At 56.1% G+C, this 25,938-nt stretch overlaps 1 protein-coding gene across 2 annotated transcripts in view; it reads left to right on the forward strand.

Annotated features, from left to right (window-relative positions):
- Positions 1-25,938, forward strand: part of LOC102445895 (excitatory amino acid transporter 5-like) — a 65,163-nt gene that overhangs the window by 17,346 nt on the left and 21,879 nt on the right. For both annotated transcript variants that reach the window (XM_006122442.4, XM_075903343.1), the window contains exons 4-7: positions 2,880-3,102; positions 11,813-11,912; positions 14,336-14,569; positions 16,201-16,395. In XM_006122442.4, coding sequence (XP_006122504.2) covers positions 2,880-3,102; positions 11,813-11,912; positions 14,336-14,569; positions 16,201-16,395 — 752 coding nt within the window. The remainder of the gene's footprint in view (positions 1-2,879; positions 3,103-11,812; positions 11,913-14,335; positions 14,570-16,200; positions 16,396-25,938) is intronic.

Consider the following 25,938-nt stretch of genomic DNA (forward strand, 5'->3'; position numbering starts at 1 on the left):
GAGGCATGTAGATTAGACACATAGGCAAAGGCAAATGAAGCCGCGATTTAAATGATCGCGGCTTCATTTAAATTTACATGGCTGCCGCGCTGAGCTGACAAACAGCTGATCAGCTGTTTGTCTGCTCAGTGTGCTAGTCTGGACGCTCCCCTGCCGACATCAAAGCCCTCTGTCGGCAGCCCCAGTAAACCTCATCCCACGAGGAATAACGGGGCTGCCGACAAAGGGCTTTGATGTCGGCAGGGGAGCGTCCAGACTAGTGCGCTGAGCCGACAAACAGCTGTTTGTCGGCTCAGCGCGGCAGCCATGTAAATGTAAATGAAGCCGCGATCATTTAAATCGCGGCTTCATTTGCCTTTGCCTATGTGTCTAATCTACATGCCTCTGATGACAGAGGAGTGTAGTCTAGACACACCCTTAGAGTTATAAACAGATCCACACTTCATATTTCTAACTTCACATACAAGAATGATACACACACAAATTGGGTTATACACATTCAGCAGATTGTATCGTTGAAATGATTAGGTTCCATGAGGTATTTTGTCTAAAACATCTTTGAGTTATGCATATTCATATTCACTAGCCAATTCCAGGCCCATACGCAGGGAGTGGGGGTTGGGAGGGTGAGAAGGGTATGAATGCACCCCCCCCGGTCTCTCATAGTCCCCCCATGGGGCCAATTCTGGCTGGACTGGGGAAGGCTGGGGCTGATTCCCCCTCTCTCAGGAGCCCTGTGCACCCCTCGTCTTCTTCCACAGTTTCCATCCTTAGCCCCCGGCATGCTCCCCAACACTGATGCCTGGAAGCCCGCAGCAAATCCAACCAGACCCAAGCAGCAGCCACCCACTCTGCTGGCTGCCAGCCACAGGGGCCAATAAGAGCCAACAGAGAAAGGAACCCCCCTGCATCTGTGCATCTGTGGTTTGTATATACAGGATTTTCCTAGGGAGGCAGAAAGTGGGGAGGGGAGAGTGGGATTCTGCAGGGATGAGGTAAAAGAGAGGGTGAAGGTGGGGAGAGCCCAGTGTGATTGGAACATGGAACTTGAGACCTAAAGAGGAAGCAAGAGGGAAAATAGCCCATCTCTCTCGCAGAGTGGAATAGAGCAAAAAATAGTCTGACAAAGTCAGAGGAAAAGATCATACGGGCACTGACCGAGGAAAGGAAACGAGACTGAAATGCAAGAGGCAGAGAAATACTGGGAAACACAGGAAATGCAAAACTGGTGACTGGAAAGCAAGGCCAACTCTCCTAGCTCAGGAGAAGTGTCGACACAGCCCGAATCACTCCTCTAAGCTTCCACCCACCCCCTCACAGAGCTGGTCCAAGCTCTTCCAACCTCCCCTCCATGGAGCTGGCTTTAGGGCCCTGCCAACCCTGCTACCTGGTGTCACTGCTTGTCAGAGCCCCCCTGGGTGAGGCTGGCATTGCTACTTACCCCCCCCGCAGAACATTCCTCCATGCTCCACTATGGGGCACACCCTACCTACTTCTTTTTTTTTTCAGCGCAACAGTGGATACACTTTTGTGGACTGATGATCAGTTGGAATGAGCAAATTCCCAGTTCTGCAAGAAACTTTGGGACACCCAAGACAGGGCTTAAAACAGGGAATTTCCTGGCCAAAATGGGACACATGGTCTTCCTGCCTTTCATGCATGTACCTTTGAGAGCATCCTATACACAACACATGGGTGCTGGGGCTATGATCTGAAGGGAACAAAAATGCTTCCTCCATTTGTTTTTTTGCTTAGGTCACAGCTAATCTCTTTTATTTTCTGTGGTAGTTCAACTAATCTGTATCATCCTCCTTCATGCAAAACAGAACTTCTCAAGCTTCCCCCTTGCAGGCTCTGGGCTTGAACTGGCACCATTCAATCAATGGTAGTGGAGCGTTGTGACGGGGTGGAGTCGCACTGCGGTGGCGGTGCCGACATGCCCCGCACTAGAACTGCACCAGTCCCCGTGCTGCTCGGGGAGCGCGGAAGTGAAATGGCCATTTGAGCCACCTGCTCAGCTGAACGGCAACGAGCACCACAGCAGGGAAGACGTTTGGGGCATGATGCACGGGGCAGGGGGATGGAGCCCCAGGGAGCATGCGTCACGGATGTCGAGCAGTGGGGCGTCAGTGTGGGCGGGCGCCATATTCAAAGGGACCACGGAGGGGAGAGAAGGAGACTCCTGTCCCGAACTAAAGGCAGCGGGGGTAGGAAGTAGCCCAGGATGGGGCTTCCCTGAAGGTGGCCTGCGGGCTGGCGAGTTACGGCTGGAAGCCCCATCAATCGGACAGGACCGTAGCAGAACCTGGCAGGGCCGGCCCGAGCCATTCATGTGCCCTGAGCCCCGGGAGCACGGCACCGCCCCCACGAGTGTGACGCATGTGCAGCTCCGCCCCCAGGCCTGCAGCATATGCATGGCCCCGCCCCCGGGTGCCTGGCGCATGTGTGGCACCACCCCGGGAGCACGGAGCATGTGTGATGCCGTCCCTGCCCGGCTCGGCAGCCCCGTGTGGCGCCCCCTACAATGGGGAGCCCCAGGCAGTAGCCCAGTTGGCCCATACCTTGGGCCGGCTCTGTGACCTGGGCTGGGGCCTGTGAGAAAGGGTGGGTTCGGGCCCCCCCTACCACCCAACTGTTTATTTTGTGGACAGCCCCGAGCGAGGGTGGACCACGTAAACCGTGCGTTGCGGTGGCGGAATAGGGTCGCCAGATTAGTGGTGGAAGCTGTTGAGACCGTGTACCAGCGAACGGCAAATAGGCAGACACAGCCGTCCAGACAGAGAGGAGGAGGAGGAGGGATAGCCCCCCTCCTTCACAAGCATGAGCAAGTCTAATGCTAGTAGGCTATTATCCATTAGCTTCTTTTATTTTTGTTGCAGTATCGAACAGTTCTCGTCCCAGTGGTAAAATCTTCAGGCTTTCCGAAGACGCCAGGGAATTCTCTCAGCTTCATTTACTTTGTACCTGACGATGAGAATCCTGAAATTCAAAGGGCTGTACTACTTGAGATTACCCCGTCTCCTCAAATGACCTACCGGACCCTGCCAGGAACCAGCAATGAAATGAATGTCTTGGGGATTGTTATCTTCTCTGCTACAATAGGTAATTGCCAAATACAGAGTCAGATTTCATGATGCATTCTGACCATGGGAGGTATTTAATTATGGAGGCGTCCTGGCAGCTCCATAATCAAGGGTGCATTGATTCATACTTTATTTATACTTAACAAGGAAGTGTTTCCTGTCCATGTATTCCTGGTGCAATATGCATTGTGTGAGAATTTACAAGCAAATCTATTCATATGGGTGATAATGATTTATAACAGGCTCTTTATTGAGTTTTAAAAATAATTTTGTAATATTTTTGGGACTCCAAAAAACCAGCCAAACTTTTCATTTGATGAAAACTCATTAAAAAAGGGTGAACAGGCTACATTTGGAAACTATTCATCATGAGTAAACAAAGTTATCAAAAATCATTACAGACTACTAATGGGAATTCTGGGAATTCTCACAGGCCTTTGTAAACTTTTCAGCGCAGGAAGTGATTTTATTCTGTGTTTGTAACTTAACAGAGCTAGGCCATCACATGACAGCAAATGCTGGAAGGCAGATTGTGGTTTATATTATAAATGAACAAGGAAGAAAAGATTCTGGATTTTAAGTGCGAGAGGTGAAGAAGGTAAGATGGGTTAATGATAGCAGGACATTGGATGTTGTTGCACGCACTGTGGTCGAAGATGAAGCTGCAGGTGAAAAGCAGATCAGTGGAGCAGTACAGAGAGGACAGACTAGGAGGACCTGAGATCCGAGATGTAAGTGGAGCACAAAGATGTAGCAAGGGACAGAAGTCCAGTTCAGAGATTTAAAGAGACAGAAGTGATGTGATCAGAGAGGAAGTTGACTGAAGACCTGTGGTGTTTCAAAGAGACCGAAGGGGAAGACAGGAGAAGAGAAGGTGGCAGTGACCAGTAGAAAATCCTGTTGAGAGTCTGTGGGTTATGTTTAGAGGTGGGAGCAACAAGGGTGATATTATGGTGGGTGTGGATGAGGTAGATGAGGCTTTCTTGAGATAACTAACAGAAGCTTCCAGCTCAGTGGGGGAGGGAGAGCTCAGTGGTTTGTGCATTGGCCTGCTAAACTCAGGCTTGTGAGTTCAATCCTTAAAGGGGCCATTTATGGATCTGGGGCAAATCTGTCAAGGATGGTACTTGGTCCTGCTCTGAAGACAGGGGACTGTACTGGACTTGACCTGACCTTTCAAGGTCTCTTCCAGCTCTATGAGATTAGATATATCTCCATATATTATTGGCCCTGGTTCTTATAGGGGACTTGAGTCATAGAATCCTAGGCTATGTCTACACTCGTGGCTTCTTGCGCGAGTAATATGCAAATGAGGCTAAGCGTGGAATATCGCTGAGCCTCATTTGCATACCTAATGAGCCACCATTTTTTTCAGAAGAGGCTCTTGCGCAAGAAGGAGTGTCTACACTGCCCCTTCTTGCGCAAGAAAAACCCTCTTGCTCAATGCCGTTACACCTATTTCTTGACAGGAAGAACAGCATTGCGCAAGAGGGTTTTTCTTGCGCAAGAAGGGGCAGTGTAGATGCTCCTTCTTGCGCAAGAGCCTCTTCTGAAAAAAATGGTGGCTCATTAGGTATGCAAATGAGACTCAGCGATATTCCACGCTTAGCCTCATTTGCATATTACTCGCGCAAGAAGTCGCGAGTGTAGACATAGCCCTAGGGTTGGAAGAAACCTCAGGAGGTCATTAAGTCCAGCCCCCTGCCCAAAGCAGGACCAATCCCAACTAAATCATCCCAGGTTTGTCAAGCTGGGACTTAAAAACCTCTATGAATGGAGATTCCACCACCTCCCTAAGTCACCCATTCCAGTGTTTCACCACCCTGCTAGTTTTTCCTAATAGCCACCCAAGACCTCATGGTGACATCTGTTGGGAGACCAGTACAGCAGTGCACAGACAATCCGGGAAGATTTGGAGAATGTTGAGGACAAATTCCTGGTACAGGTGCTGAAAGAACCAGTCAGGGGCCGTGCATTGCTTGACCTGCTCTCACAAACATGGAAGAATTGGTAGGGGACGTTGATGTGGGAGGCAACCTGGGAAGCAGTGAGCATGAGATAGTTGAGTTCAGGATCCTGACCAAAGAAAGAAAGGACAGCAGAAAAGAAAGATAAGACAACAGACCCTGGACTTCAGACTGCCTCAGAGAACTGCTGGGCAGGATCCCCTGGGATGCTAACATGAGGGGGAAAGAAGTCCAGGAGAGCTGGCAGTATTTTAAAGAAGCCTTATTGAAAGTGCAAGAACACACCCTCCCAATGTGCGTAAGAAAAGCAAATATGGTAGGCGACCAGTTTGACTTAACAGTGAAATCCTTGGTGAGCTTAAACACAAAAAGGAAGCTCACAAGAAACTTGGACAGATGACTAGGGAAGAGTGTACATATGGGCTTCGTCTAGACTACATCCCTTTTTCGTAAAAGGGATGTAAATTAGACGTATCGCAATTGCTAATGAAGCGGGGATTTAAATCTCCCCCGCTTCATTAGCATAAAAATGGCTGCCACTTTTTTCGGCACAGAGCTTTGTCGGAAAAAAGCACCAGTCTAGACGCTGATCTTGCGGAAAATAAAGCCTTTTCCGAAAGATCCCTTATCCCTCTATGAAATAAGGGATAAGGGATCTTTCGGAAAAGGCTTTATTTTCCGCAAGATCAGCGTCTAGACAGGCGCTTTTTTCCGGCAAAGCTGCGTGCCGAAAAAAGTGGCAGCCATTTTTATGCTAATGAAGCGGGGGAGTAGCCATGTTGCTCAAGCATTCAGGGATGTAATCAGGAACGCCATGGAATTGCAGCTAACAAGGGATGTGAAAATAACCATAAAGGTTTCTACAGGCATGTTAGCAATAAGAGGGTGATCAGGGAAGATGTGGGACCCTTACTGGATGAGGGAGGTAACCTAGGCTGTGTCCAGACTCCATGCCTCCGTCGACGGAGGCATGTAGATTAGCCAGATCGGAAGAGGGAAATGAAGCCGCGATTAAAATAATCGCGGCTTCATTTAAATTTAAATGGCTGCCCCGATCTGCCGATCAGCTGTTTGTCGGCAGATCGGGAGAGTCTGGACGTGATGCCCCGACAAAGAAGCCTTTCTTCATCGACACAGGTAAGCCTCGTGAAACCAGGCTTATCTGTGTCGATGAAGAAAGGCTTCTTTGTCGGGGCATCGCGTCCAGACTCTCCCGATCTGCCGACAAACAGCTGATCGGCAGATCGGGGCAGCCATTTAAATTTAAATGAAGCCGCGATTATTTTAATCGCGGCTTCATTTCCCTCTTCCGATCTGGCTAATCTACATGCCTCCGTCGACGGAGGCATGGAGTCTGGACACAGCCCTAGTGACAGATGATGTGAGAAAAGCTGAAGTACTCCATGCTTTTTTTGCTTCTGTTTTCACAGACAAGCTCAGTTCCCAGACTACTGCACTGGGTAGCACAGTATCGGGAGGAGGTGGGCAGTCCTCAGTGGGCAAAGAACAGATCAAGAACTATTTAGAAAAGCTGGACATACACGAATCCATGGGGCCAGATCTAATGCATCCAAGTGTGCTGAGGGAGTAGGCTGATGTGATTGTAGAGCCATTATCTTTTAAAACTCGTGGCTATCAGAGGAGCTCCCAGATGATTGGAAAAAGGCAAATGTAGTGCCTTTTTAAAAAAGGAAGAGGTAAAATCTGGGAAACTACAGACCAGTCAGCCTCACCTCCGTCCCCAGAAAAATCATAGAAGGGATCCTCAAGAAATCCATTCTGAAGCACTTGGAAGAGAGGAAAGAGATCAGGAATAGTCAACATGGATTCACCAAAGGCAAATTCATGCCTGACCAACCTGATTGCCTTCTATGACAAGGTAGCTGGCTCTGTGAATATGAGGAAGGTGGTGGATGTGATATACTTTGACTTTAGTGAAGCTTTTGAAATGGTTTCCCACAGTATTCTTGCCAGCAAGTTAAGGAAGTATGGATTGGATAAATAGGCTGTAAGGTGGAGAGAAAGCTGGCTAGATCGTCAGGCTCAGTGTCTGACTGGTGGTTGGTATCAAGCGGAGTGCCCCAAGGGTTGGTTCTGGGGCCGGTTTTGTTCAACGTTTTTATTGATGAACTGGCTGAGGGGATGGATTGCACCATCAGCATGTTCGCGGATGACACTAAACTAGGGGGAGAGGTAGATATGCTGGAGATTAGGGATAGAGTCCAGAGTGACCTAAACAAATTGGAGGATTGGGCCAAAAGAAATCTGATGAGGTTCAACAAAGACAAGTTCAGAGTCCTACATGAGGAACGGAAGAATCCTAAATACTGTGACAGGCTGGGGACCGACTGGCTAAGTAGCAGTTCTGCAGAAAAGGGCCTGGGGGTTACAGTGGATGAGAAGCTGGAGATGAGTCAACAGTGCGCCCTTGTAGCCAAGAACAAACAGCATATTGGGGTGCATTAGTAGGAGCACTGCCAGCAGATCGAGGGAAGTGATTATTCCCCTTTATTCAGCACTGGGTGAGGCCACATCTGGAGTATTGTGTCCAGTTCTAGACACAAACACACATTACAGGAAGTATGTGGATTCACTGGAGTCCAGCAAAGAGTAACAAAAATGATTAGCGGTCTGGAGCACATGATTTACGAGGAGAGGCTGAGGGATTTGGGCTTATTTAGCATACAGAAGAAAAGAGCGAGGGGGGATTTGTTAGCAGCCTTTAACTACCTAAAAGAGAGTTCCAAAGAGGATGGAGAAAAGCTGATTTCAGTAGTAACAGATGACAGAACAAGACACAATGGTCTCAAGTTGCTGTGGGGGGAGGTCTAGACTGGATTAGGAAAAATTATTTTATTGGGAGGGTGGGGAAGCACTTGGAAGGGTTTCCTGGGGTGGTGGTGGAATCTCCATCCCTAGAGTTTTTAAGTCCCTGCTTGACAAAATCCTGGCTGGGATGATTTAGTTGGGATTGGCCCTGCTTTGGGCAAGGGGTTGGACTTGATGGCCTCCTCAGCTCTCTTCCAACCTTATGATTCTCTGATCTAGGTGAGCTCATGGACCAGGGAAGATAGAGGAAATGGTATATTTGCTTATAATAAAGGGGAATAACTGACAGGATGTGGCCTAGGGACTGCAAATGGGATGAAGGAAGGAGAAGTAGACAAAGCTGTGAAGCTGGGTGAGGGGAAGGAGGGTGGAATTGTCATGAGGGATAGAGAAGGGAGGTAGCAGAGAGGGACCGGCAGGAGGAAAGGTCTGTTCAGTGTTGGAATGACTGTCATATGGTGACTGGACCTCTGGAAGGAGATGGCAGACTGGACACAGAGGTAGGCCCTCCATACAGTCATACCTTCAAAATTCAAGCAGATATCCATCTTGGACTCTATTGGCCTCATGACCAGCAGCATTTGCTCACTATGTCAAGTATCAGAGGGGCAGCCGTGTTAGTCTGGATCTGCAGACAAGGAATCCCGTGGCACCTTATAGACTAACAGATGCATCTGACGAAGTGGGTCTTTGCCCACGAAAGCTTCTGCTCCAATACATCTGTTAGTCTGTAAGGTGCCACAGGACTCCTTGTCGCTTTTGCTCACTATGTGTTTCTCTTGTCTTCAGATATTGAGCGATGCCTTCTGCAACCAAGCGGGGCTGGCCATGGGATCTGAACATGCATTGGAATTGGGGCTTAGTTGAGTAGTTGCTTTCTTTGATTCTTCAAGTACAAAAGAACCTAACTGGTACACAAGCTAATTAAGCCCAGTGTGCCCCCTCCCCCATGCTAGAGCAGCTGGCTGGGTTCATGGGAAAAGGGAGAAAGGGAAATAACTAACTTTCCTGCCCTCTCCAAGCCACAACTCCTGAAATAACAAAATTGAAGTAGCATGTCCCCACTACGGGGAGCCTTGAAATTAGTCTGAGGCAGGCTCCATTATTGTGGATGTGCCACCTCGACTAGAGCCTCAGGAAGCACTGGGCAGTAATTACTTCGAATGACTCTGGGAAGTTTCAGCAGCAGAGCATCCCGCACTACCGCTATTTCAAAATACGTGTTATTTCCCGAGGAAAGCAGGAGTACAGATTTCGAAATGACCATCCCGTTATTTCAAAATAATAGGCTTGGTAGTACGGATGCTCCACTTATTTTGAAATGAGGGGGGTTATTTCAAAATAATTCCCTAGTGTAGACCAGGGATAAATGTCCTTATGCCCCTCCATCTCCATACAGAGCAGGACCATTAGACTTTCAGTTTCTTCTTACCACCTATAGATGCTTTGCATGGGAGGGTCTGGGGTCTACCCACCTAATTAGCAAAGCCAGGCCTCTGCACCACTGGACAGCCATTCATTTTCCCACGTGTGACTGCCCAGGTGTGCACTTCAGACAGAATTATCCACAGACCACCTGAATGGAGCTTATGGAACACTGCTTGTCCACTTGAGAAACTCTGCAGTAGGGTTTGTCATTACATAATCAGACTAAACAAAATACAGGACTGTGTAGCACTTTAAAGACTAACAAGGTGGTTTAATAGGTGATGAGCTTTCGTGGGCCAGACCCACTTCCTCAGATCAAATAGTGGAAGAAAATTGTCACAACCATATATACCAAAGGATACAATTAAACAAAAAAATGAACACATATGAAAAGGACAAATCAAATTTCAGAACAGAAGGGGGATGGGGGCGGGGAAGTAAATGTCTGTGAACTAATGATATTAGAGGTGATAATTGGGGAGCTATCTTTGTAATGGGTAAGATAATTAGCGTCTTTATTCAAACTGAGAGTAAAGATAATCAGATAATCAGACTAGGCATTGTCACATGCTCTTAGGCAAATACAGTACTGTGTCAGATGTTTGACTGCATGCATGTGTTCTCTCTGTGTGCTGCACTGGTTCTGGCCAGGTAGCCTATACAACAGGATCCAATCGTACAGCCAAATGACCACAAGATTCATTAAGGTGTGAAGGCACCAGGCCAGGTATATTGTCGACAAAGCACAGGAACAGCACCTGGCAGACTCTACATGGATAGTGATAGAAATGTAGCCGTGTTAGTCTGGGGTAGCTGAAGCAAAATACAGGACAATGTAGCACTTTAAAGACTAACAAGATGGTTTATTAATAACTAATAAACCATCTTGTTAGTCTTTAAAGTGCTACATTGTCCTGCATTTTTCTACATGGATACTAAGACATATATGCCCTTGATAATGGATGCAGCTCAGTTCCCCCTGGGCTGGCTGAAAGGTTAAGGCGAGATATGCCACCATTTATAGCCTGAGACAAACAATCTGGGATAAACAATTTACGTATCACTTTGTGCATTTCATGACATGTCTGTTACCTCCCCTTGTACTTTCCTCCTGCCGTGTCAGATATAACATTCCTATTCACTGTCTGCCTTTGTGCTTTCCCTCCTGATATTTCAGACAAAATGCCACTTATTCATCACTTTTGTCAAACCACTTTATCATGTGTTAGATTGGGGTGTTCTTGTACTGGCCTACCGGAACATGGTTACGTGTTCCATGTGTTTTAGCAATGCTGGCAGTACTGGTGCCGAGTTCATGAACCAGACAGTGGCTTGCAAGCAAGCATCTGCTTTCAACAGGGCCTGACTGTTGCTTGCAGCATAACTTTTGCTCATGTTGATTCAGGCCTCTGGCCTTGCATCAGGCCCTCTTTCTACTATACGTACTATAATAAAAATGCAGTGTAGTCCATTTCAATTAAGAACAGGAACAGCTTAGCCTGTTGCATTGGGAGCAGTATTAATGACCTTTGGTGGGTCAGTGCCCCAGGAAATTGGTCATTTTGTTATTACCAAATAGGAGCAGGAACGGTAGTCGACTGGCCCCTAGAAGTCACTGCCTGTTGGTGGTGAAGCAGGCCTACCAGTTCCCTGTCCAAAAGAAGGGGCCAGATCATAGACTTCTCTGTAATTTGAAGTCTTTAAACCATGCTTTGACTTGTCACTCAGTCATAGATTGGGGGGTCCCCCTCAGGAGTGGGTCGGGGAGGTTCTGTAGCCTGTGCTGTGCATGAGATTAAACTAGATGATCCTGATGGTCCCTTCTGACCTTACAGCATGTGAGTCTTTCATATGCCTGATTTATTGGGGAAGGATTACATGAATTTAGGGAAGGTGGGGAGTTGACCGGAGGGGGGGGGGAATAAGTTCAAATACATTTCACAAGTGTCTATAGCTTGTTGTATCTTTCTCCCCCTGCCTAGTGTCTGACTTGTTTACTTTGGGTTGTCTTCACTGCAGCAGTAGCTCAAGGTGTAACTCAAGTGTTGCTCCTAAACTGACTCCCAGAAGTCTGTTCTCAGAAGAAGTGGTGGGGGAATGACACTTGAGAGCTTCTGATGCTAGAGCAAATAATGCAGTGGAGATGCAGCCACTCTGCTGCTGACCCAATTGATCCCTGCAACATGAGTGGTATTTTACCATGTGGCTGCTCTCTCTTGAGCAAGGTTAACTAGAGAGGAGATGACTTGAGAAGATAGCTCCAGCTAACTGCACAGTAAAGACAAACCTGGGATTATCAGTTCCACCTTGTGTTTGTGTAGCACTTAGTACACTGGGGCCCTGTTCTTGATTGGTCCCTAGGCCCTGTTGTAATAATTATGAATAATAATAATAGAAAGGGCATGGTTGTTTATCTCAACCAGAAGTTTGCTCCTATGTTGTGACGATCGGTGACTGAGGGTCCTTTTCATGTTTAATAATGGGAGTTACTGTGTCTGATTGCAGGTCTCCTTCTAGGGAAGATGGGTGAGCGTGGAACTCCGTTAGTTAACGTGTGCCAGTGTCTGAATGAGGCTGTTATGAAAATTGTCTCCATTGCAGTTTGGTGAGTAAATAATTCCGATTGGCTTGATTTGGAAGTTTTTGTACCTGACAGTTAAGCTCAGTTTCAGTTACATTGCTACAAAAAAGAAAAGTTCAGGAACTTTAAATTCAGGATGTTAAACTATTCTGTAGTCAACATAAAAACAAAACATCTGAAACTTCTCAGGAAAGGTGCCTATTCCCCCTCTTACATCCAAGAGTTAATCATTCTTATTTCGAATCATTCTGATTCCAGTCAGGGCTGTGATGGCAGTTCATGTAGACATGTCAGAGCTAGTGTTTATCTAACTCACTTAGGGTATGTCTACACTACCCTCCTATTTCGAAATAGCGGGGTAATGTAGGCATACCGCAATTGCAAATGAAGCCCGGGATTTGAATTTCCCGGGCTTCATTTGCATAAGCCCGGGATTTGAATTTCCCGGGCTTCATTTGCATAAGCGGGGAGCCGCCATTTTAAAATTCCCGCTGGTTCGAACCCCGTGCCACGCGGCTACACGCGGCACGAACTAGGTAGTTCGAACTAGGCTTCCTCATTCCACGCGGCACGGGGTTCAAACCAGCGGGGATTTAAAAATGGCGACGCCCCGCTTATGCAAATGAAGCCCGGGAAATTCAAATCCCGGGCTTCATTTGCAATTGCGGTATGCCTACATTACCCCGCTAGTTCGAACTAGCGGGGTAGTGTAGACATACCGTTAGGGTATGTCTACACTACAGGACAAGGTTGAATAAATATGCAGCTTCAGCTGCGTTAATTGCAGAGCTGAAGTCAAAGTACCTTAACTCGATTTTTGACTCTGTCCACATTTCAGGAAGTCAAAGGGAGAACACTCTCCCTTCAACTTCCCTTACTCCTTGTGGTAGCAGAACTATCCTCATCTACCAAAGCGCCCCTCTCAGTTCGAATTAGCTGTCTTAATTACACCTGCTAATTTGAACCCTGGCAGATCGACAGTGGCAGCTTCAATCTTCTCTGTAGTATAGACATATCCTTAGGTGCTGGTCACAGCAGAGCTGCAGCAAGTGGTAAAAGCCACTCAGAATCCTGGGCAAGTACTCAAGGAGCTAGTCCACCTGCTGCCATATCTTCCCTACTACTGGTGACCTAGCTAGATTAAAGCAATCACATCCTGTGATGAGAGTGTAGACATGGTCTATGTTATTGGTTCACATTAACTGTAGTTAGAAAACTCAGATGAAACCTTGATTTGGCCACTTGCACTAGAATTCAGAAAACCAGACTCTGTGGGCCGGGGAGGACCAGTATGCAGTCATTAAATCAAAGAGTGGTTCATAAGGGGCCCAATTGAAGTTGCATGGGCAGCCTTAATTCTGGTATTACCTGTTACCTGCTATTACCTCACCCTAACTTTTGAGTGCTTGACTTAGTATTCTTAATGGTCTTTTAATATAGGAGTTTGTGTCTTTATGTTTTTTAGATATGTATAACTTTGTAGACTCTTGTGCACCGGCACTTGTTTTAAATAATTGAATTGGGCAGATGTATGCTTTCTAAAGCATGCAGTTGCTGACATGTAGTGTTTAAAATGCTATGAAACTTTACAAAAATGCCCCAGGCCATTGAACCACTAATTAACACCCCTTTTAGCACTCACAAAACTGTTCCAACCCTCCAAAGTAGCCTGCACAAGTTGCAGCATTTGCCGTTCATTCATTGTCATTTTTGACTGTTGTCCTGACTCTTCGGCATATCATATTTTAAACCCACAGCTCCCAAGTGTGAATTGAAATCTAGCTTCCAACAATAGAAATGTTGCTTCAAGCTCTACTAAAGAGTTGAAGCTACTGGTTCTCCCTAATACGAAAAACATTAACTAGAAAAAAAAAGATTAATTCTCATACCTCAGAATATAAAAGGAAAGTGAGTTTGTCTCAAGAGAATCTCTCATAGATTTTAAGTTCAGAAGGGACCATCATGATCACTTAAGCTGACCTGCTGCAGCTTGCAGACCACAGAACCTGACATGCCCACTCCTGCCATAGGCCTCTGGTTAAGTTACTGAAGTTCTGAAATAATGATTTAAAGATTTCAAATGACAGGAAATCCGTTTTACACTACTTTTAACCTGCAAGTGACCCATATTCCTATGCTGCAGAGGTAGGTGAAAAACTATGGTGATCAGTTAGACTCTGAGCAAGTAAACAAGACCCACTAGGCAAACACCTGGGAAAGAATTCTCTGTAGACTTATAGGCCTCCTCATCTGGTCTCCTGTCTGACCACATGGCATAACATTGTGCAGTTGGTTGGATTAGTAATGTGGAATTTTATACCTTTCTCTGTTTACACAGCATTTGGCCTCATCTGGAGACACTCTTGTGGGACAAGATGGTCTTCTCTGTTATGACATATGCTATGCGCCTATCCCAAATGGATGAACTTTTACTGTTCTTATTACAGGTACTTCCCATTTGGTATTGTGTTTCTCATTGCTGGGAAGATTTTGGAGATGGAGGATCCGGCTATGATTGGAAAGAAATTGGGACTCTATGCCATAACAGTGGTGACAGGGCTAGTCATCCATGGACTTATACTCTTGCCTTTGCTTTTCATACTCATTACCAGGAAAAACCCCTTTACTTTCATACAGGGAATACTGCAAGCTCTACTGATTGCTCTCGCAACATCATCCAGGTATGGCAAGACGGTCTGGTGGTTGTTGTCATAGATAGTCCATTATTCCAGCTGGAGGGAAGCTGGTTTCATTATTCAAGTCTATCTTGTATATAAATGTTTTCTTCCTATATACTGCTTATTATACAGCACCCCTCTGTTGGAATAAGCTATGCAATTTCCACTATGTAAATTGTGTATCTTATTCTGAGTTTAGGTCGAAAGAGCTTATTTTGAAATATGGCGCTATGTAGACAGTGCCAAATTTCAAAATAAGGCACTATTCCGACAAATCCTTAACCCTCGTGGAATAGCATGCCTGCTATTTTGGGAAATAGCGGGCGCTTTTAAAGATGTGGCATTGCAATTTTGGGATACTTCTGGTATCCCAAGATAGTGATGCAGTCTAGACATACCCTCACTGAGCTTGTTTACCAAATCCTACTGGCGTCTTAGTTTCAGTTGGCTTTGCACATGCCCGCAACCTCAGCTCTGACGCCACTGACAGCTAACAAGCTTCTCGGACCCCTTGCTTGCACCTGAACCCCACTGGGATTCTCAGACAAGGTGTCCCTCCAGTGAGGCCCGATGCAGTAGTTGTGCTCTGAGCATGACTAACCTGTGCAAAACATAGTTGGGGTGAGCCATTGGGCTGTGAGAGTTCGTTTGAGAACACCCAATAATTAGGGCCATGGGAGGCTCCCAGGTGAGTGCTCTAACCACTGGGAAATTGCCTATAATGGGGATGGGGGCATCTGTCTCTTGCTTTGGAGAGAAAGGACTGATGTGGTTTAGGTGTCCAGCACCAGGAGGGGGTTCACAGCTTCCCATTCATCATGCTGGCTTCGGACAATCCCTTTCTCAGGCACTTTAGGCTGAAGACCAGCAGAAAGACCTGGAAAAGTGAGTCTCGGAGTCCAGATCAACTGACTTCGTCTCCTAGGGCTCCTGGGTTGAAAATGGCAGTGTAGATGTTTGGGCTGTGGCTGGAACCCAGGTTCTGAAACCTAGCAAGGGGGGCAGGTTTCAGACCCCTTGCAGGAACATTTGCACTGCTGCCATGGGGCTTGTTTGCTGTGTGGACAAATCCATTGTATGGGGAGTCTGAGGCTGAGGATTCCACCAGGTGGCAGAACACCTCAGAGCTGGACCCAGCACTGACAAACGCCCACAGGTGAAACATACAAAAGCACCTCTGTGATTGCAGTGTCCAACGTGGACATCAGGGTATGTCTACACATTGCAAACCAGGTCTGTGGCACCCATGCTTATGGACTAGGTATTGCCAAGCCTGTGCTTGAGCATCCACACTGCATTATAAACCCGGGTTTCCATTGCTGGACCCAGGTATCACAGCAGAGCTGCACTGCACAAGCCTTCTGATTCAAGTCTGTGGCTCAAGCTGCAGATACTGCAGAATGACAGACGTGCATGAGTCACAGGGGGACTCTGGCTCTGACCCACCCCAGTGGGTCCTTGGGCTATGGTCTCTGAGTGCTGGTTAATCTGAGTCAGACTGAGTGTGGATGGATGGGGCAGTTGGGCTCACTCAGCTTTATGAGAAGATCTGGGAACCCTGCTCCTCCAGCAGCCTTCAGCTGCCATGGTGACGCCAGTGGCAATGGTGAAATTGCAATTTCTTTGCAATGCAGCTCAGCAACCCTGCCCATCACCCTGAAATGTCTTCTGGAAAACAATGGGATCGACAGACGAGTGGCACGATTTGTCCTTCCTGTTGGCGCAACCATTAACATGGATGGGACTGCACTGTATGAGGCAGTAGCTGCAATCTTTATTGCTCAGGTCAACGAGTATGATTTGGACTTGGGACAAATTATAACTATAAGGTAAATACATTTCTTCCTTTATTTATGCTAAGCCTGTTCTCTTTCTTTCCTGTCCAGATCTACATACAGCTTATCACAAGATCTACCAGACGTCCCACTCAACATTGGTCATTTTATTACATGTTTAAGCAACATGTTTTTGGACACAGAGAAAGCCTAGAAGTGTCTGACCACTTCTTACCCGTTGCACTGTCTTTGATGCCCTGTAGACTCTAGCAGGGGTTGGCAGCCTACAGCACATGAGCCGATTTTGAGTGGTATATGCGGTGGGAGCTCAGTGCCCCCCCAATCCCCTGGCAGTGGCTGGAACCTTGCAGCTGTGCAGCTGAAGGCTGGAGAACCAGCTCTGGCTTCCTGCTGAAAGGGCAAGCAGGGGAGGGGTGAGAGCCATGGGCGCATAAAAGCCAGGGTGGCCTGGCAAGTGGAGTGGACAGCATGACCCCGCACTCGGCTCTGCATCCTTGGGACTGCCCCTGCCCAGCCTGGACATGCAGCTCCCAGGAGCTAAGGGGTTAACACCCTCCCTTGCTATAGGCTCTGCTCCCAGCTCTGCTCTGCAGCTCCAGGGCTGGGCGGTCGGTCACAATCTGCTGCTGCTTCTGTGGGGCACCGGGACCTAGGCTGCACCATGCTGCTCCCCATGGGGTGTGTGAGGGGGCAGGGAGCCCCTTCCCCAGTGCCCCACTGTGTGTGTCTGGGCTTGAACCAGCCCTGAGCAGCCCTGGGCTCTGTCCACCCCAGCCCCAAAGCAGGAGCCTGCAGGTGTGGGGTGATCCCCAGCAAAGGGCTGGGCCGGGCAGGGAAGTGACTCTGTCTCCCCTGGTTCCTCCTCACTCTAGCACTCCTTCTGGGGGGGCTGCAAGTCCCAGTGCTGCTGCCCTCCTGGTGTGCATGCTGGGGGCCCAGAGATGTGGGGTGAGAGGGGTGAAGGAGGATGTGGGGGCAAGGGTTGCACTGAGGGGCATGGGGTGATGCAGGGAATCAGACTGGAGAGATCATGGGGCAGGGGAGAGCAAGGCTGGAGCAGAAGGAAGATATTTGGGGGATACAATTTTATTTTGCCGAAGCTCCACTTTCCTCTACTCCCCACTTCTTTGCCTTCCTCCTCAGCTAGCTATTTGGCTGCATTCTCACCCTCTCACCTTTTCTGCGTCACCCCCCCCCCCCACTCCCTGCCGCCCCCAAACTCCCTTTCACACCTCCATGCCACACCCTTTATTCCTGCCAAACTCCCTTCCAGACCCTGCCTTCTTCCCCCCGTCCTGCCCCCCACCTCCACCCAGATCCTGCATCCCTATCCCACTCGCTGGCAGTCCTGTCCCACACACTGAGCCCTTTGGTTTTGTCCTCACCCCAGAGCCTGAGGAGGTCCACAAAATCCACTGACTCCAGAGCCCCAGAAAAGTAAATCTGGCCTGTGGGAAGCCCTGAACCTCGGTCCTTCCTGTCCCTTCCCCTCATCCAGAGGAGTGAGCTGTGTCAGGTGGGGCCACCTCAGTGAGGGCTGGGGGATTTTGGAGGAGTTTTGTTTGCTTCTCACTTGTGTGGTCCCCAGTTGATTTTTCCTGTGCATCACTGGCGCCCCACCCAAAAAAGCTTCCCCACTCCTGCCGTAAATAAAAAAACCATTGAAACCTTTTGTGTTGGACACAGGGCTGGATTATGGGGGGGACTGTGCAGCCCCCGGCGCCTGATGGCAGCTCTAAGGGGCACTGCGCAGCCCCCGGCCCTGGGCGCACGGCGCCTGATGGCAGCTCTAAGGGGCACTGTGCAGCCCCCGGCCCTGAGCACACGGCGCCTGATGGCAGCTCTAAGGGGCACTGCGCAGCCCCCGGCCCTGGGCGCACGGCGCCTGATGGCAGCTCTAAGGGGCACTGCGCAGCCCCCGGCCCTGGGCGCACGGCACCTGACGGCAGCTCTAAGGGGCACTGCGCAGCCCCCGGCCCTGGGCGCACGGCACCTGACGGCAGCTCTAAGGGGCACTGCGCAGCCCCCGGCCCTGGGTGCACGGCGCCTGACGGCAGCTCTAAGGGGCACTGTGCAGCCCCCGGCCCTGAGCACACGGCGCCTGATGGCAGCTCTAAGGGGCACTGCGCAGCCCCCGGCCCTGAGCACACGGCGCCTGATGGCAGCTCTAAGGGGCACTGCGCAGCCCCCGGCCCTGAGCGCAGGGCGCCTGATGGCAGCTCTAAGGGGCACTGCGCAGCCCCCGGCCCTGAGCGCACGGCGCCTGATGGCAGCTCTAAGGGGCACTGCGCAGCCCCCGGCCCTGGGCGCACGGCGCCTGATGGCAGCTCTAAGGGGCACTGCGCAGCCCCCGGCCCTGGGCGCACGGCGCCTGATGGCAGCTCTAAGGGGCACTGCGCAGCCCCCAGCCCTGGGCGCACGGCGCCTGATGGCAGCTCTAAGGGGCACTGCGCAGCCCCCGGCCCTGAGCGCACGGCGCCTGATGGCAGCTCTAAGGGGCACTGCGCAGCCCCCGGCCCTGGGCGCACGGCGCCTGATGGCAGCTCTAAGGGGCACTGCGCAGCCCCCGGCCCTGGGCGCACGGCGCCTGATGGCAGCTCTAAGGGGCACTGCGCAGCTCCCGGCCCTGAGCGCACGGTGCCTGATGGCAGCTCTAAGGGGCACTGCGCAGCCCCCGGCCCTGAGCGCACGGCGCCTGATGGCAGCTCTAAGGGGCACTGCGCAGCTCCCGGCCCTGAGCGCACGGCGCCTGATGGCAGCTCTAAGGGGCACTGCGCAGCCCCCGGCCCTGGGCGCACGGCGCCTGATGGCAGCTCTAAGGGGCACTGCGCAGCCCCCGGCCCTGGGCGCACGGCGCCTGATGGCAGCTCTAAGGGGCACTGCGCAGCCCCCGGCCCTGGGCGCAGGGCGCCTGATGGCAGCTCTAAGGGGCACTGCGCAGCCCCCGGCCCTGAGCGCAGGGCGCCTGATGGCAGCTCTAAGGGGCACTGCGCAGCCCCCGGCCCTGGGCGCACGGCGCCTGACGGCAGCTCTAAGGGGCACTGTGCAGCCCCCGGCCGTGAGCGCAGGGCGCCTGATGGCAGCTCTAAGGGGCACTGTGCAGCCCCCGGCCCTGGGCGCACGGCGCCTGATGGCAGCTCTAAGGGGCACTGCGCAGCCCCCGGCCCTGGGCGCACGGCACCTGATGGCAGCTCTAAGGGGCACTGCGCAGCTCCCGGCCCTGAGCGCACGGCGCCTGATGGCAGCTCTAAGGGGCACTGCGCAGCCCCCGGCCCTGGGCGCACGGTGCCTGATGGCAGCTCTAAGGGGCACTGCGCAGCCCCCGGCCCTGGGCGCACGGCGCCTGATGGCAGCTCTAAGGGGCACTGCGCAGCCCCCGGCCCTGAGCGCACGGCGCCTGACGGCAGCTCTAAGGGGCACTGTGCAGCCCCCGGCCCTGGGCGCACGGTGCCTGATGGCAGCTCTAAGGGGCACTGTGCAGCCCCCGGCCCTGGGCGCACGGCGCCTGACGGCAGCTCTAAGGGGCACTGCGCAGCCCCCGGCCCTGGGCGCACGGCGCCTGATGGCAGCTCTAAGGGGCACTGCGCAGCCCCCGGCCCTGAGCGCACGGCGCCTGACGGCAGCTCTAAGGGGCACTGCGCAGCCCCCGGCCCTGGGCGCACGGCGCCTGATGGCAGCTCTAAGGGGCACTGCGCAGCCCCCGGCCCTGGGCGCACGGCGCCTGATGGCAGCTCTAAGGGGCACTGCGCAGCCCCCGGCCCTGGGCGCATGGCGCCTGATGGCAGCTCTAAGGGGCACTGCGCAGCCCCCGGCCCTGAGCGCAGGGCGCCTGATGGCAGCTCTAAGGGGCACTGCGCAGCCCCCGGCCCTGAGCGCAGGGCGCCTGATGGCAGCTCTAAGGGGCACTGCGCAGCCCCCGGCCCTGGGCGCAGGGCGCCTGATGGCAGCTCTAAGGGGCACTGCGCAGCCCCCGGCCCTGAGCGCACGGCGCCTGATGGCAGCTCTAAGGGGCACTGCGCAGCCCCCGGCCCTGGGCGCACGGCGCCTGATGGCAGCTCTAAGGGGCACTGCGCAGCCCCCGGCCCTGGGCGCACGGCGCCTGATGGCAGCTCTAAGGGGCACTGCGCAGCTCCCGGCCCTGAGCGCACGGCGCCTGATGGCAGCTCTAAGGGGCACTGCGCAGCCCCCGGCCCTGGGCGCAGGGCGCCTGATGGCAGCTCTAAGGGGCACTGCGCAGCCCCCGGCCCTGGGCGCAGGGCGCCTGATGGCAGCTCTAAGGGGCACTGCGCAGCCCCCGGCCCTGGGCGCAGGGCGCCTGATGGCAGCTCTAAGGGGCACTGCGCAGCCCCCGGCCCTGGGCGCACGGCGCCTGATGGCAGCTCTAAGGGGCACTGCGCAGCCCCCGGCCCTGGGCGCAGGGCGCCTGATGGCAGCTCTAAGGGGCACTGCGCAGCCCCCGGCCCTGGGCGCACGGCGCCTGATGGCAGCTCTAAGGGGCACTGCGCAGCTCCCGGCCCTGGGCGCACGGCGCCTGATGGCAGCTCTAAGGGGCACTGCGCAGCCCCCGGCCCTGGGCGCACGGCGCCTGATGGCAGCTCTAAGGGGCACTGCGCAGCCCCCGGCCCTGGGCGCACGGCGCCTGATGGCAGCTCTAAGGGGCACTGCGCAGCTCCCGGCCCTGAGCGCACGGTGCCTGATGGCAGCTCTAAGGGGCACTGCGCAGCCCCCGGCCCTGAGCGCACGGCGCCTGATGGCAGCTCTAAGGGGCACTGCGCAGCTCCCGGCCCTGAGCGCACGGCGCCTGATGGCAGCTCTAAGGGGCACTGCGCAGCCCCCGGCCCTGGGCGCACGGCGCCTGATGGCAGCTCTAAGGGGCACTGCGCAGCCCCCGGCCCTGGGCGCACGGCGCCTGATGGCAGCTCTAAGGGGCACTGCGCAGCCCCCGGCCCTGGGCGCAGGGCGCCTGATGGCAGCTCTAAGGGGCACTGCGCAGCCCCCGGCCCTGAGCGCAGGGCGCCTGATGGCAGCTCTAAGGGGCACTGCGCAGCCCCCGGCCCTGGGCGCACGGCGCCTGACGGCAGCTCTAAGGGGCACTGTGCAGCCCCCGGCCGTGAGCGCAGGGCGCCTGATGGCAGCTCTAAGGGGCACTGTGCAGCCCCCGGCCCTGGGCGCACGGCGCCTGATGGCAGCTCTAAGGGGCACTGCGCAGCCCCCGGCCCTGGGCGCACGGCACCTGATGGCAGCTCTAAGGGGCACTGCGCAGCTCCCGGCCCTGAGCGCACGGCGCCTGATGGCAGCTCTAAGGGGCACTGCGCAGCCCCCGGCCCTGGGCGCACGGTGCCTGATGGCAGCTCTAAGGGGCACTGCGCAGCCCCCGGCCCTGGGCGCACGGCGCCTGATGGCAGCTCTAAGGGGCACTGCGCAGCCCCCGGCCCTGAGCGCACGGCGCCTGACGGCAGCTCTAAGGGGCACTGTGCAGCCCCCGGCCCTGGGCGCACGGTGCCTGATGGCAGCTCTAAGGGGCACTGTGCAGCCCCCGGCCCTGGGCGCACGGCGCCTGACGGCAGCTCTAAGGGGCACTGCGCAGCCCCCGGCCCTGGGCGCACGGCGCCTGATGGCAGCTCTAAGGGGCACTGCGCAGCCCCCGGCCCTGAGCGCACGGCGCCTGACGGCAGCTCTAAGGGGCACTGCGCAGCCCCCGGCCCTGGGCGCACGGCGCCTGATGGCAGCTCTAAGGGGCACTGCGCAGCCCCCGGCCCTGGGCGCACGGCGCCTGATGGCAGCTCTAAGGGGCACTGCGCAGCCCCCGGCCCTGGGCGCAGGGCGCCTGATGGCAGCTCTAAGGGGCACTGCGCAGCCCCCGGCCCTGAGCGCAGGGCGCCTGATGGCAGCTCTAAGGGGCACTGCGCAGCCCCCGGCCCTGAGCGCAGGGCGCCTGATGGCAGCTCTAAGGGGCACTGCGCAGCCCCCGGCCCTGGGCGCAGGGCGCCTGATGGCAGCTCTAAGGGGCACTGCGCAGCCCCCGGCCCTGAGCGCACGGCGCCTGATGGCAGCTCTAAGGGGCACTGCGCAGCCCCCGGCCCTGGGCGCACGGCGCCTGATGGCAGCTCTAAGGGGCACTGCGCAGCCCCCGGCCCTGGGCGCACGGCGCCTGATGGCAGCTCTAAGGGGCACTGCGCAGCTCCCGGCCCTGAGCGCACGGCGCCTGATGGCAGCTCTAAGGGGCACTGCGCAGCCCCCGGCCCTGGGCGCAGGGCGCCTGATGGCAGCTCTAAGGGGCACTGCGCAGCCCCCGGCCCTGGGCGCAGGGCGCCTGATGGCAGCTCTAAGGGGCACTGCGCAGCCCCCGGCCCTGGGCGCAGGGCGCCTGATGGCAGCTCTAAGGGGCACTGCGCAGCCCCCGGCCCTGGGCGCACGGCGCCTGATGGCAGCTCTAAGGGGCACTGCGCAGCCCCCGGCCCTGGGCGCAGGGCGCCTGATGGCAGCTCTAAGGGGCACTGCGCAGCCCCCGGCCCTGGGCGCACGGCGCCTGATGGCAGCTCTAAGGGGCACTGCGCAGCTCCCGGCCCTGGGCGCACGGCGCCTGATGGCAGCTCTAAGGGGCACTGCGCAGCCCCCGGCCCTGAGCGCAGGGCGCCTGATGGCAGCTCTAAGGGGCACTGCGCAGCCCCCGGCCCTGGGCACACGGCGCCTGATGGCAGCTCTAAGGGGCACTGCGCAGCCCCCGGCCCTGGGCGCACGGCGCCTAATGGCAGCTCTAAGGGGCACTGCGCAGCCCCCGGCCCTGGGCGCACGGCGCCTGATGGCAGCTCTAAGGGGCACTGCGCAGCCCCCGGCCCTGAGCGCACGGCGCCTGACGGCAGCTCTAAGGGGCACTGCGCAGCCCCCGGCCCTGAGCGCACGGCGCCTGATGGCAGCTCTAAGGGGCACTGCGCAGCCCCCGGCCCTGGGCGCACGGCACCTGACGGCAGCTCTAAGGGGCACTGCGCAGCCCCCGGCCCTGGGCGCACGGCGCCTGATGGCAGCTCTAAGGGGCACTGCGCAGCCCCCGGCCCTGGGCGCAGGGCGCCTGATGGCAGCTCTAAGGGGCACTGCGCAGCCCCCGGCCCTGGGCGCACGGCGCCTGATGGCAGCTCTAAGGGGCACTGCGCAGCCCCCGGCCCTGGGCGCACGGCGCCTGACGGCAGCTCTAAGGGGCACTGGCAGCCCCCGGCCCTGGGCGCACGGCACCTGACGGCAGCTCTAAGGGGCACTGTGCAGCCCCCGGCCCTGGGCGCACGGCACCTGACGGCAGCTCTAAGGGGCACTGCGCAGCCCCCGGCCCTGGGCGCACGGCGCCTGATGGCAGCTCTAAGGGGCACTGCGCAGCCCCCGGCCCTGGGCGCACGGCGCCTGATGGCAGCTCTAAGGGGCACTGCGCAGCCCCCGGCCCTGGGCGCACGGCGCCTGATGGCAGCTCTAAGGGGCACTGCGCAGCCCCCGGCCCTGAGCGCACGGCGCCTGATGGCAGCTCTAAGGGGCACTGCGCAGCCCCCGGCCCTGGGCGCACGGCGCCTGATGGCAGCTCTAAGGGGCACTGCGCAGCCCCCGGCCCTGGGCGCACGGCGCCTGATGGCAGCTCTAAGGGGCACTGCGCAGCCCCCGGCCCTGGGCGCACGGCGCCTGATGGCAGCTCTAAGGGGCACTGCGCAGCTCCCGGCCCTGAGCGCACGGTGCCTGATGGCAGCTCTAAGGGGCACTGCGCAGCCCCCGGCCCTGAGCGCACGGCGCCTGATGGCAGCTCTAAGGGGCACTGCGCAGCCCCCGGCCCTGAGCGCACGGCGCCTGATGGCAGCTCTAAGGGGCACTGCGCAGCCCCCGGCCCTGGGCGCACGGCGCCTGATGGCAGCTCTAAGGGGCACTGCGCAGCTCCCGGCCCTGAGCGCACGGCGCCTGATGGCAGCTCTAAGGGGCACTGCGCAGCCCCCGGCCCTGGGCGCACGGCGCCTGATGGCAGCTCTAAGGGGCACTGCGCAGCCCCCGGCCCTGGGCGCACGGCGCCTGATGGCAGCTCTAAGGGGCACTGCGCAGCCCCCGGCCCTGGGCGCAGGGCGCCTGATGGCAGCTCTAAGGGGCACTGCGCAGCCCCCGGCCCTGAGCGCAGGGCGCCTGATGGCAGCTCTAAGGGGCACTGCGCAGCCCCCGGCCCTGGGCGCACGGCGCCTGACGGCAGCTCTAAGGGGCACTGTGCAGCCCCCGGCCGTGAGCGCAGGGCGCCTGATGGCAGCTCTAAGGGGCACTGTGCAGCCCCCGGCCCTGGGCGCACGGCGCCTGATGGCAGCTCTAAGGGGCACTGCGCAGCCCCCGGCCCTGGGCGCACGGCACCTGATGGCAGCTCTAAGGGGCACTGCGCAGCTCCCGGCCCTGAGCGCACGGCGCCTGATGGCAGCTCTAAGGGGCACTGCGCAGCCCCCGGCCCTGGGCGCACGGTGCCTGATGGCAGCTCTAAGGGGCACTGCGCAGCCCCCGGCCCTGGGCGCACGGCGCCTGATGGCAGCTCTAAGGGGCACTGCGCAGCCCCCGGCCCTGAGCGCACGGCGCCTGACGGCAGCTCTAAGGGGCACTGTGCAGCCCCCGGCCCTGGGCGCACGGTGCCTGATGGCAGCTCTAAGGGGCACTGTGCAGCCCCCGGCCCTGGGCGCACGGCGCCTGACGGCAGCTCTAAGGGGCACTGCGCAGCCCCCGGCCCTGGGCGCACGGCGCCTGATGGCAGCTCTAAGGGGCACTGCGCAGCCCCCGGCCCTGAGCGCACGGCGCCTGACGGCAGCTCTAAGGGGCACTGCGCAGCCCCCGGCCCTGGGCGCACGGCGCCTGATGGCAGCTCTAAGGGGCACTGCGCAGCCCCCGGCCCTGGGCGCACGGCGCCTGATGGCAGCTCTAAGGGGCACTGCGCAGCCCCCGGCCCTGGGCGCATGGCGCCTGATGGCAGCTCTAAGGGGCACTGCGCAGCCCCCGGCCCTGAGCGCAGGGCGCCTGATGGCAGCTCTAAGGGGCACTGCGCAGCCCCCGGCCCTGAGCGCAGGGCGCCTGATGGCAGCTCTAAGGGGCACTGCGCAGCCCCCGGCCCTGGGCGCAGGGCGCCTGATGGCAGCTCTAAGGGGCACTGCGCAGCCCCCGGCCCTGAGCGCACGGCGCCTGATGGCAGCTCTAAGGGGCACTGCGCAGCCCCCGGCCCTGGGCGCACGGCGCCTGATGGCAGCTCTAAGGGGCACTGCGCAGCCCCCGGCCCTGGGCGCACGGCGCCTGATGGCAGCTCTAAGGGGCACTGCGCAGCTCCCGGCCCTGAGCGCACGGCGCCTGATGGCAGCTCTAAGGGGCACTGCGCAGCCCCCGGCCCTGGGCGCAGGGCGCCTGATGGCAGCTCTAAGGGGCACTGCGCAGCCCCCGGCCCTGGGCGCAGGGCGCCTGATGGCAGCTCTAAGGGGCACTGCGCAGCCCCCGGCCCTGGGCGCAGGGCGCCTGATGGCAGCTCTAAGGGGCACTGCGCAGCCCCCGGCCCTGGGCGCACGGCGCCTGATGGCAGCTCTAAGGGGCACT

The sequence above is a fragment of the Pelodiscus sinensis genome, chromosome 19 (assembly GCF_049634645.1).
Source record: "Pelodiscus sinensis isolate JC-2024 chromosome 19, ASM4963464v1, whole genome shotgun sequence".
Lineage (NCBI taxonomy): Eukaryota > Metazoa > Chordata > Testudines > Trionychidae > Pelodiscus > Pelodiscus sinensis.